The sequence below is a fragment of the Polyergus mexicanus genome, unplaced genomic scaffold (genome assembly GCF_030449975.1).
Source record: "Polyergus mexicanus isolate NDT 795.1 unplaced genomic scaffold, iyPolMexi1.0 SCAF_4, whole genome shotgun sequence".
NCBI classification, from domain to species: Eukaryota; Metazoa; Arthropoda; class Insecta; order Hymenoptera; family Formicidae; genus Polyergus; species Polyergus mexicanus.
Window position 1 is genome coordinate 568,575 of NW_027223324.1, and position 13,770 is coordinate 582,344.

At 35.1% G+C, this 13,770-nt stretch overlaps 1 protein-coding gene across 8 annotated transcripts in view; it reads left to right on the forward strand.

The window, feature by feature from the left end:
* Window positions 1-1,935: 1,935 nt before the first annotated feature.
* Ca-beta (Calcium channel protein beta subunit) overlaps window positions 1,936-13,770 on the forward strand; it is an 85,661-nt gene continuing 73,826 nt past the window's right edge. For 7 of the 8 annotated variants that reach the window (XM_070294601.1, XM_070294602.1, XM_070294603.1 and 4 more), the window contains exons 1-2: window positions 2,086-2,222; window positions 5,033-5,773. In XM_070294601.1, the coding sequence (XP_070150702.1) occupies window positions 5,510-5,773 (264 nt within the window). In that variant the 5' untranslated portion in view covers window positions 2,086-2,222; window positions 5,033-5,509. Of the gene's footprint in view, window positions 2,223-5,032; window positions 5,774-13,770 lie in introns of all 8 variants that reach the window. The other variant, XM_070294600.1, reaches the window with a different exon arrangement.

Consider the following 13,770-nt stretch of genomic DNA (forward strand, 5'->3'; position numbering starts at 1 on the left):
TTGAGACTGCATCAGTGCAGATGTTTCCTTCGTCGGTAGAATTCTTTACCTTCTCCACGATCTGCATGCATCATACGAAATTAATTATCTCGATAGGAAAATTACTAAACCGCTTATACAAATGAGTATAGAATTATATTTAGTTGTTATTTTTATCTTTCTCGTGTCTTCTCACACATTTAAATTATACGTTTATGTATAATTTATATAACATTACACAGATCTGCAATGCGCTGCATCTAGAGTTGTAACTGTAACAATCTTTTCACACATTTCAGAGTTCTTTAAAATTGTTGTGTTGTAACGACGATCTTATATAAATAGTTACGTTTTGATAGCACCAGATAAATAGCGCATAATAATTATTAATATTGCATTACTAATTATTAATTTTGCAAATTGACGAGATTTAGTAAAAAATTTATGGAAATTTTATTTGTTATATTGTTTTACAGATTTGATGAAAATACTTGTCGAATATCTAGATAAAAACGATATTTATAATGACTGGATTTCTCGTAAATAGCTTCTCGTAATTAATATAATCGTATTGATAGTATCGTTTCAAAAGTACCAGTAAACATTTCGGTATGTAAAATAAAAGCGATTCGCATTAAAAGCATTTTGATTCGAAAATTATGTCTTATTGCTTTAAGGAAAACATGACTTGAAATCTCAAATAATATAAAATATACGAAAATAAAAATACTCTGTAATTGTGCGTACTCTTTTTTATCTATTTAAATGTTATATAACATTTGAAATTATAAATTTATTTATTGTGACATTTACTTTAATATTCTTCGTCTCTTTCAAAAAATATAATAAATATAATAGAAATATTAAATTTATATTATTAAATGTAATTTTTATCTCTGTTATTTTCTTTTTAAAATACTCAGTACAATTTATAAAACGTCGTAAAAGAGATGATAATACCGCTTTAGAATGAAAGGAGCAAGGAAAACTTGAATTGACAGGTAACAAGATAAATTCAAACGAAACCATGATTTCAAACCCGCTTTCTAAACAACTACGCGAGCAATAATAATAATGTTATTGTCTAATTAAAATCCTATTAATTTCTTTTCTAATTTTCCTCCTAGGAATTATTATATTTAAAGAGTCACTTAAATTTAATGTCAATGTTATCGCTCAATTAAGTTTATTATTTAATTCAATATTTTGATTTCTTCACTCAAATACAATTAAAGTAAAGAATTAACGGATTAATAAAAAATCATCCTGTCGTCATAATAGCATTAGTTAACACTACGATAAATCGAATTTCATATTTGAATAATCAAGTATCGGAATATTGACAGGTATACATGACAATACGATGAATATTTTAAGAATGAAAAGCTTCAACTGTCTGTACCGCGCCAATCGTATAACGAACGGTAACATTATTATTCCAGATCTCTTTAAATATACAAATTACGAATAAATTCTAATATTTTCATTGATAATTATATTTTTAAAAGAGTTATGCCATTTCAGCAAAGCACCGGCAAATAAAATTTCTCGCAACGTCGTAATTAAATGACTCATCATCATGCGATAAAGAGAAGATTTAATAATATATATTTTGTAACCTAAACGCATTTCATATTCATATTCATAAAAATCTATCGAGCAAGAAGATTCGAGAGCGCAATTATTGCACAATTATTGCGAATCCGACAAGTTTTACAATCGAAAATCACCTGTGCGACGAGCTCTAAATGCCAAAACTGTCATCTTTCGGAATTTCAGCCACGTGTCTCGCGTCTGCCTCCGATTATCCAGCGTCGCGGTGCGAAGCCTCGGCTGCGCCAGCGCAAGCGATCGATATCCCAGACTGCCGGGGTTTTCATCTGTCCGCGTGACGTCATGTTGCGCGAACCGAACCAAGAGACGACAGGGGCCGTAACCTGCCGAGGGTGGCCGAGAACGGTGTGAGTCGGGTGGTGTGAGCAAGCGAGCCGTCGACGCGAGAACGGGCTCGAGTATTACCGTCGTTTTAACGTAGTGCGTTCACTACGTCGTCGCCGAACGTTTCCACGAGGAAATCTTCTCGCGTCGCTCGCTAATCGCGTTCGCGAATCTTCCGATTTCTCGTGAGTTTCGTTCAAGTTCCAATCGTCGAAACGTCATCCGCGCGCGAAAGTGACAGCTACGAGTGGTGTGCTTCGGTCCCTGGAGAACGTCGGGGGACACGGCGCTCGGAAGAAAATTTCGTAAGTTTCGCGAATGTGTTATGCGGAGAAATGAAGCGGAGATATCATCGAAAGAATTTATTTCAAAAATGTGCCGATGAATTTTTAATCGGAAAGAGCGGCGGATGCGCAAGGTCGCGACGACCTTCGAACCAAGCGATCGTTTCACAGAATCGGTCCAGATTTCGCGGAGTGAGAGCGAACACGATCGACTGAGATATTCGTCCCATCTGTCATATCGCGATACATCGCGCCTCGTTCGCCTGATAACGTTTTGCCGGCGCTTTCCACTGACGCGCATACGTTTTTCGTGCCGGTGCACGCAGAATGAAGAGTGGACGAAGGAGAGAGCGGCACCGGCGCTCTTGTCTCATCACAGGCGAGCTGCAACCCCTTCGGATCGTCGCGCAGCTGAGCTCGACCGGGCGCGACCCACAGCCCTACATTCGCGGTCTGCGGCGTGACCTAACTTCAACTCACCCCACCTTAGACGAGCCTCGTTACCACCCTCTCTATTCCGAGAACACTGTCACAGAATCTTACGCATTGGCTTTTCCTCTCGTTAAACACGCACTTTTACACGCGAATTAATCGATAATACATTATATCATCTATTTTTTATCTTATTCCCGTTAATTTTATACTTCGAGAGTATTTTTATTATCGAGGAAGACTTCTCTCGGATATACAGCTTCCAGAATCTTTTATTAATAGCTCTTGTGCGTTTGAAAAAACACACAAGTTTTGTTTTATGTTCTTAAATTTTTCTCGCAGAAATTATTTTATTTAAATACAAAATGGATATATATATATATATATATATATATATATATATCCGTATTTTTTCACTCTCTTTCTCTATAATTTTAAATATACTTACGTATAAGAAATGTGTTAGAGATTAGACTGTATGCGATATAAATTTAATTAATTATGTAGCTGACCTTGGCGAAAAATCAATCATTCATGTAACAACGGTCTAGGGACAACGCCTTCTGATGATAGTGCCATCAATTAACGAACAAGCGATTTGACGGCCGCAAGTCGACCTCGTTATCATTGTAACAATCATTACGATAACAGTATCGCACCGCTGAATACGAGAACTTTATGAGAAGTTCTACTTTAATATTCACCCGAGACACTATGGCTGCTGTGAAAGATACACTTCCGCGCGACAAAGAGAGAGAGAGAGAGAGAGAGAGATGCACTTTCATATTAACAGTTCACCAAAGTGCCATTTTCTCGATCAGTAGCTGCAATTTTTTTCAACTTTAAATATTCTTATAAAATGTGTTATCATTTTATGTTGTTCGAATATGACAATATCAAGATACATCAATATTTAATGATATATAATATACGACTTTATGAAGAAACGTGTTAAATTTTGCTTAATTTCATAATTAAATTATCAACGCGATAACGTACATTTATTGCAAATATAAATTCCGCTCAAATAAACACAAAGCATATTTTCGTTTTTGAGATTCTTACAATACTATGAGAGTCGAATCGAGTTATATACAATTTTGCGAGTAAATAAATCCAAGAGAGAAAAGACAGTTTTAGAAAACAAACTTTGAAGAATATCAGGTAAATAGTGCGCGATACGACGAAGATAGCATATAACGCATTAAATTCTTTGATTCGATAAAATTGAGTTATCTTTCACGTAAACAACAAAGTTGAGTTTACGATAAGCGAGCAAAATGAAACAGTGTCATAGCATCGCGCAGCTTTTTTAATACGTGTAAACAACATCGGAGACTGACAGATCATTGCGTCGCGTTGTATTTAACACATATTAATGATTGAGGACGGTAATAAATTCGACGCACGTGCTACTAATCGCGTACAATCGATAAAACGCTTTATCATATCTGTTGAAATATTGTGTAGATAGCTATTTTATTTAAATAATTGATTAACTTGTAGCTAAATTAATGAAATAATGCCAATTTTCTACCTATTTAAGCACAACAATGACGAAATACAACTAAATAATTTCTACTAATTAAAGTTGCAAGTAATAAATAATTTCTGTTAACAAAATTATGTAATTAAAAATAGATTATTATTCATATATGTAGAAAAAACGCAACAAATATAAAATATAAGATAAAATTATATATTTGATGGAAGCGAAGGAGAAATAAAAGATTAACTATATTAATGTTATCGCAATGACTTGTGATATTATTATATTGAGACTATTAAATACACTTTACTTGAAATCTGAATTTAACTGACATACTTATTTCGATTTATAATAATTTTTAAATAAGTGATAAGCGCATATGAATTGTAGTTTATCACAATTAAAATGCATTAAGAAGTTAAAATTGAACTTTAATTAAAATTAAATGCCGAATTTTTATATAATTTTCTGCTCAAAAAATTTCAGTAGTTAAACATTCTTTATATTTTAAACATAATGTTAAACATACTTTATCTTATTATGTTACATAACTTTATAAATAATTATTGACTGATACGAGCAGTTTTGAAGGAAGTCGTGGTCAATAGTGTCAATATATACTTTGCGCTGTTATCAGCAATACATAAGTGTAATTTATTATTATGGAAGAAATATTTCTCAATTTCTGAAACCGTCAAAAATACGTATAAATACATTACCATAAATACTATAAATCTATTGCAAAAGAAAATTATTTTTATAATTTCTACCCGAACTAAACCCGTGTTTTGCAATTAAGAAAAATATATTAATTAGCCGCATCACTAACAATGCAGATGTAAAAAAAGTATATATTCAACATATACAAAGAGGTATCACGTTCAATCTTAATTGAATTTATTCTTATCAGTTTGCAGATAGCCGTATCAACTCTATCGCACGACTCACTTCTCCGAAGTTAACGTACCATCCTCGCTATCAACAATACGGCATTTCTCGTTGTGCCTGCAACAGTACCGGCGGGGATTCGCGGATCTCTCAAAACGAAAATCGCAAGTGGTCCAAGGAGGAACTCGAAGTCAGAAACGGGCAGTGGACGCGGAAGAGTCGGGTCGTGAGAGTTCCGGGCGGTACAGCCTTTGATTGTGATGTGGTGGAGCCCCCCGGGGGGCCACGGGGACAGGAGGTCAGAGGAAGATCGGTCGTGAGGGCAACAAGCACGGCTCGGCTGCCTCGAGGCGAGATCGCCGGTAGGGCGGAGGAGGAGGTAGGATGGTGTGACCTCCGGCGTCATCCCGCCCAACGCGGAGGTGGTGCTGGAGGTGGCGGAGGTGGCGGTGGAGTCGAGCAGCTGCTGCCCGACTCGGAGGAAGAGGAGTCGACGGCGATGTCGAGGCAGCTTCGAGGTGAACGGGACCACGTGAGCCGCGATTACCAAGAGGGCTATCTCGGTGACTTTCGGGATTTGCGCGACCTCAGGGATTTTAGGGATTTCCATCGAGATCCCCTCGGAGATATCAGGGACGATCGGGACAGTCAGGGACTCAGAGAAGGGCCCGTTGCCGGCAGGACTTATCGGGACGATTATCCGGAAGAATACGATCATCGTCCCACCGCTGCATCTACCTCGGCGAATCTCACCAATAACCCGGTAAGTCATAGCCTTTTTCCATGAAAGATGTCACACGTTAAATTATTCTTTCTAACGTCCAGTATCAAACACAACAACTTTGATGCTACGATTGTTGCAAAAAAAAAAAATTATAATATTGTATTATTTAAAAAAAAAAATTATATAAACACTTGAGTATGCGACATTTGACAAGAACTTTCAATCGCTGTTAAGTAAAAGTATTCATCTAAGTCAACTGTGTGTCGGAGAACAGGCAGCAGTCTTGATCAATAATGATGAAGCATTTTTGTCAATTTTATCATATATTTAAGTCATTGTATAATTTTTTAATTAACAACATCGTTATTTTTTGACATTAAAATCAAAACATTAATATTCTTTTTGATATTATTCTCGAGTCAAGCATTAAAAAGAATAATCTCTGCGCGAAATATATGCGATACATAATAGGGTAATTATAACTGGAAAGTATATTTTATTTGTCTTACCGGCCAAATATTGTAGAACATTGCATAGTGTGATAACGTCCATCTCTCTGACTCTCTTTCTCGGCGGCATTGTTTCTTGCAACTGCACCGTTGTGCAAGAAAAACGCGGTCGTTTCTATTAAAAACTCGATCCCATGAGCTCACTTAAAACTTGAACAGTTATTTATATAGCGTTAGCCTCCCCTTTGCTACAACGAACGAGGAATATATAGTCGCAAACTTGGACTATCAGCAAGAGTTTCAAATCCCATCGAAATTTATATCGTAGACAGTTTCCATATTTGCATATCGGATCTTCTGCCCGATGATGTACCTGTACATATATTCTTTCTTTAACAAAGTATTATTAATATATATAAGAGATACAAGATACAATATATTTTTTCGCATATTATTAAAAACGTTATAATTATTGATAAATTATTAATAAATTATTAATAAATTAAATTCTATATTTCTTATCGCAATATGTTGTGCAAGAAAGTGTGTTATATTTGCATTCGATGCGCCAACCTCGTGTCACAAGACTGATTTTGTGACGCGACAGTTTCATTGATTGAAAAAAAAACCACGTTCAAGCGTTCAATATGTGCAAAACATAAAATCTTTCTATCTGCAAATACGCCGTTAGAATGCGACTTCTCGGCATTCCCATTGATAGATGAATCGCCGCAATAGTCATTTTATTGTATAATATTGCATGCACATCGTATTGCGCAATATTGCGCTTCGCCCGGATAGATCCCATCAGTATTTATACTAGAATTCAATATCTTGTTAAGATAAAGATTTCACTTCAGCCCTATATTTCCCGTGCTTTCTTATCGAACGTTAAATTCGAATTAACTTAACCGTTGATTAATATCATCGTTATGATTTGCAATAACTATTTACTGCGGACTAGGCGATATCGCTACCACGCGCGCTTATACATTAATTCTGGAATTCCATATACTTAACCGTTTCATGACTCGCTTCATCACAGAGAAACACGTGCCCATTGATATTACGATCGCAAGCTTTTATGCCCGCGTTTCAATCGTGATTGCTTTACGCACGGACAATCAAGATGGAATCGCTCGGGTCTGATAAATTAATTTTGTTTTTTCATATAAACAAACTTTAATCTATATTTAATAAATAGAAAACGTACGCTATACTTTTTGTTCTGTAATATTCTTAAATTTTCGTAACTATTAAGGTATATGATGAGATACCCGCATAAAATAGAATTTTATTATAAATTATAATATTTTAATCAAAGAGAGAAAAAGATTGTCGACAATTCAGAAATACTGATACAATATGATTACGTTAATAAAGCTCACTTATTATTTATTTATACGTGTGATATCTAAATTTGTCTTATGTGAAAAAATTGCTATCAAAGCACACAGGCAATAATAATATATAAAAAAACTAACAGTTACAAATAGAACATCAAATAAGTTATAAACAAGTATATATGGGGTCAATTCGAGCTCAGCTTGCACGAAAGAGACTTTTGGATTCAACATAGGATACTTCGAAGCTATTCTTTACAACTGCTATTTGTCTATTCGGTAATTGATGGGCCTTACTTAATCGTAAACAATTTTATTTGTGCAGAACTAGTACTCATGTACGAAGTTTTCCTTAAGCTCGAAAGGAGGTCAAATATATATTACAGGACGAAACGGTACAGGAAAACACGAGGGATGTTTTTGAGAATGAAGGATTGACCTGTTTGATTATAGTACTCGCTTTAGATTCTCTTTGGCATCCGCGGTAATCGGTATCGGTGCTCTTCATTTAGCGTTCTTATATCTTTGAGAGTAGGACGTATTCTCGCTACCGTGTTTGCCGTATCTTCTCATTTGTAGCTGCATTCATCGTCCGTTCTTTCCTGCTGTTCGCATCTCGAGAGTCAGACTCGCTAATGAGAGGGACGAGAACCCGGAGGGCGAGAGATGACGGAGATGACAAGATGGAAAATGGAATTTGTTCTCTCGGACGACGCTTTTTTAGCGAGTGAATATGACTCGCGATATGCGAAACTGGGTCAGTTCTCTACGCGATAACGCGATTCCGATATATTAATTTGCTCTGTCATTTATTTAGTTTTTAGCAAAGTGCAAAAATGATAAATAATTTGTTTAATTTTATTACCTTTCGAAAAATTATAAATATCTTACAACATAATATTACATAACTCGCTTTTATATTTTGCAATTAGGAGATGCTGCTATATTCATCGCAAATCCGCAAATGCAAATATTAAAACTGTTTTTGTTTGAGCAACGGTACCTCGTGGAGAGATTAACTGATTTCTTCGTGGCTCGCGAGATGAGTTGTCACGTTGAATCTGATGTTTGTAATTACGCTGATATATATCTTCGCATAATCGTATTATCGCACGGCCTTTCGTGCGAGTTGTTCGATTATGGCGAGTAATCATTTCGCTGTCATATTATTTGTCCGAGTCAAATCGAGAATGTCGAACGATTTGATTTCTTTCAGTCTCTTTAATATTAATATACTTTTGTTCGTAGATCTTAAATTTATGCTTTATCTTCGAGAATTGAAATTAATTCTGCATTATTTAGTTAATTCTTTAAATATTTAAATTATGTATATATTAACAAATTATGCTTCTTTTTTTTTTATTATTAAAATTTTTAAAGAATTGTAAAGCGTGATGCTACGTTTCAGATGCTTCGGAGATAATATTGTGTGGAATTTATATGTTTATAATTAAAATATTCAAATTGCTCATATGTATGCATTCATTAATAACATTTTGTTTAGAAAATTCTATTGATGCCAAGATGTTCAGAGTCCATCTTATTGAGATGTTACACTGTGTTGATCAGTTTGTCGACTTATCAAATTGCAGTAACGCCTTCCGTTCGTGACCATTCGCGATAGTCGCGCGCCTCCTTTAATCGATATCGTTAGGTAACGACACGGGCGTGTTCGCATCCATCATTCCGCGCATTTATTATTAAACCCTTTACTTTCATTGATTCAAGAATCTCGCATGCTTCGTAATTGTATGTTTGTAATTATGCAAATGCCAGCCGCGTATATTACACTCGCAACATGTAATCGCTATATACGTGATAATCGTGCGTAAATTTAAACGGGACCGCGGATCCACGATGAACGATCGATCGTTATCGTTTACCAGCTAGATCAGCTGTCTTTACGAATTACCGTGACCGGCAATTAATGCACGAGATATACGATGAATAAACACACTGTTTGAAAGTGAAAATTGCACAGACGGGAAAGAGAGTGAGGGCGATGCCAGAAACATCGCCAGAAAATCATATCGCCGAATGTGTAATTATTCCTGCACGCGCGCTCGATTGTTCGCGCATTGTTAAAGTTTCCGATGTATTACGCGCGCGCATGCCGGTGTGTATATATGTGTGCGTGACAATGTGTTTTTATGTCATATATACTGCACTGCAGCGAGCGGAAATCGAATCTATGACCCTTTTACTGATGATATTCTGTCGTGCTCTAGAAACTTTATAAAGTTTGATATTTCATCATGTTAGATATTTCTAACTTTATTATATACAAATAACAACGAGAAATGTTTTTAAGGAAGAACTGGACGGATGCACAGCTATGTCAAAAATAAATCTAATAAATTTAATACAATTTAAGATTCATGAATTTGACATTGCGTATACGAAGCATTTTTAGGCTTTTAAAAAATAAAATTAATAATTAATTGATGAGTTAAATAAAGATTTGCCTTGTAGAATATATTATCAAGTGCACTACTACTATCAAGAAAAGAAAATTTATTAAGTCATATATATTTTATATATGTTCAATCGTCACAAGATATATTATAAAAAATATAAATTTATTATATTATACAAAAATTAAAATAGCGTTAAAATAATTTCAGAGGTAATATATAACTATAAAGGTTATTGTAGTTTATTGTAGTTTGTAGACTGTATCAGAATTAATTGGCGATATACAAGATACTTGGACTGTTGCAATGTATTTGAGAGATATTCTCAAATGCAAATTTAATTACAACTTGTTGCAACGATTATAATTAAATAGGCATTTATCTGCATAAATTAGAGATATCACATATACTTTTTAGCGAGTTATGTAATTCAGCCATGAGACTTCCTTGCCATGGAATATGATGAGGAAGTCCGCTGTAAAAAATTTCGATTAACATAGAGTTGCGTTAGCATTAACATCTAATTGCCGCAATGCACGCACGTATAACTCGAAAGTGGAGCGTTGTTACTGATGCCGCACGCAATTAATATCTTTCGATCTGCATGCGAAAAAACGAGCTATTACTCCCATAATAATCTTTGCTGCTCCGAAACATGTACGAGCAGCGTGCCGGAGAGATTTTAAAGTATCGGGCCATCCACGTTCGTTTCTCCGCCAAAAATAATCCAATCGGTCGTTTACATCTGTAAATTTATAAGATAATAATACCGCGATAATGCAACGCCCATTCTTCATGCTTAATATAACGGAGAAAGAAGTAAAAGGGAAAATAGCATGATTCTTGAGCACACAGATATCGGATAGCATATTCCTTAGCCTTACGTCAAAATAAAAATGAGAAGAAAGACAAATTTAAGTTCATAAAATAAGTTATTTGTCGAGATTATGCGCTTTATTATCATTGGTAATTCTTTTATCGTTTATTTGCACACGTCAAATATGAATGGTAATAACTGAAAACTAAAAATGTATACCTATAAAAAAAGTAAAAATATTTTTATAAGAAAAGTATATCTAAACATTCTACAGCAATAAACATATTAAAAATCGTCATAAACGTACGCGTGAGAAACGTCATTGACGGACGAGCGAAAATCGATGAAAAGGCGGATAAAGAGCCATAAGGTAGAGACGGTCTCTCATCGTTTCCAGCGAAGAGTTCTTCAGGGTAGTGGGTCTCTGTGGCTGTGGCAGGTCCCTGGACCCGGTTCCATCGAATATAGGTCAGTGTACAAGTGGGCAGGAGCAAAACGGCTGGATTTTTGCCCGCGAGCATGTCTCGATCCTTCTGGACCAAGTCTGGTTTAGTGTCGGGGACTGGTAACGGCCAAACGGGTTTGCACGAGTGTTCCCTTCCTCCTTCCTGGCTCTCCATTCCCCTCGTTTTCTTCTACCGAGAAAAGATTCCGAGAGAACCGTGTCTCTCGGGACCGACGAGCATCACGATCGAAATTATTGTTAATGGGCCGCTGCGAGTGTATCGCGAGGTATATCAACACGAGCCCCTGGCTATCTATGAGCCTCAAAGAATCCGTCTAATGTGTTGTATCTTAATGTCTTTAGTAATTAAATACTTATTGCTCTTGATTGCGTTCGTGTCGTATTTTGTTTCAAATGGTAGGACTGTCTAACGAACAAAGATTGCGACTGTCAATAATGATCCAGACAAATCGAAAAGATTGACTGCAAATTTAGGAAATTTTACAAATTTTATTGTGTTCTTGCCATTCTTTCAATATCCTTTCTACATGATATTTATTTTTATAAATATCTGCACTATATATATATATATATATTATTTTTAATTGTTTGCGATGAAATCTATGTATTATAGAAAGAGAGAAAGAGAAAGAGGGAACGCGATCATTTCAAGTTTCTGAGTAAGGATGACATGTATTGTGATTAATAGCTTATGACATTGACTGAAGATTAAAAACAAGTTTTTATCAGAATTTAATTTTAACATTGTTATATCCAAAGTCACATTAACGTGATTTCGAATATTTCGCATCTCGTTAAATGGCAAGAGGCAATCTATACTATTAAGGTGCGACGCATAGCACTTGAGTACTCGTTGGCGCATAGCCAATAAGGATCAAGCCAGAACGGTATATCGATCTTCGATTGTATCATGCTCATCTCCCTCTCCTTTGTGACCATGAATTCTGATTTGGAATTCGCAGTTGCATTCTGATCCTTTATTCTGATACTTCCTCGAGTGCGTGATGCATCTGCTAAAGCGATGTGTTTTCCGTATAATGAGAAAGCAAAAATTATAATCGCGTAAATTAAAATATTGCAATTATATTTACTGTTTATCATATAATATATTCTCAACAATGATTAAAATATTTCACATACTTTCGGTCTTTCTTGATATGGTTGCATAGAAATGCTTGATAAATCGTCAAACTTAAGAATGATATATGCGCCAATTATATAGAAATTTTATGATGATCAATTAAAGCAGGATCTCTCTCTCTCTTTTTTTTTTTTTTTATTTCTAATCTCAAATTTTCTCTAGAATAACCCGTCTTTTTATATCCTATCCACTTTTATGCATGATTTAATTCGTGGCTTATTTGCGCGTATAGATTCCGATATTGCCAGTGTGTAAATGATGAGAAAGTGCGTATCTCGCTTCGCACGTCAACCGGTATAAATTCCATTGAAAAGTATTACTATTTAATGCTTCGCGTTTCCTGCTTTCGATTCGGAGCAGGGCGCTCCAGCCGAACATGTTTTCAATAAATAAAACTGATCAAGTCGACCGTAGGTGCAACGCGGAACCGAAGCGCTTAGCAACATATTTATAGAACTCACTACTTTCAAATTAGCAATCCCTGGACAATTTATGATTTCTCATTATCCAATCACCTGGATCAGTTGAACATTAATCCGCTCAATATTTTCAGCTGAATCCCAACTATCTATAATTCTAATCGATTAAATTAATTTTTATTTTTTTTTTTTATGTAAATTTATTGCACACAAGTTATAATTACAAAATAATATATAGTTAAATAAAATTTATTTATATATATTTTTTATTAAACATATATAAAGTTCAAATATAAAGAATTAAATATATTACGAATAAATAGAATAGGACAATAGATTGTACATTGATTACACCGGCAAGAAGGACGCAAAAGAAAGAAAATAATTTGAAAGGATGAAAAGGAGCAGGCGTGATCGCGAGGCAACACCCAGGGCTCCTTTGTTGTCCTAGTCTGGCGGCCCACATTTAGATTGTGTTTTGTTATAGCGCACACAGATACAAGCACACATACACGCACAATAGTTACACTTTTTCTTCCCTTCCTTCGACTTGCAGTTCTTAAAACACGTTTCAAGCCATATATCCTTTCGCTCCTCGCTACCCCAGACTCACACGTATAGTCCTCTATATACGCATTATGCGCTGCGTTGTACGGTCAGTGATGGGATTAAGGAAGGATATAAAGAGAAATTTGTTAAAGTTACTTAATTAATAAGTTACATTAAAATTTATCTCAGTATTGTTTCCTTATTGTTAAATGGATAAATCATTTCAATAAGAATATTTAAAAAATTCTAAAACATAAATTAACGGTTATTATGTTACAATTATTCATTATTATTTTATTATGATTTTAACTTTACTAATACAGTTCACGCATTATTTCTCTATTGTAACACATTTGTCAATGTCATATTATGCGAGTCACTGTAATTCGTGTTGCCGTTTAAAGCCAACTCTACCTTCAACAAGAAATCGACGAGAGG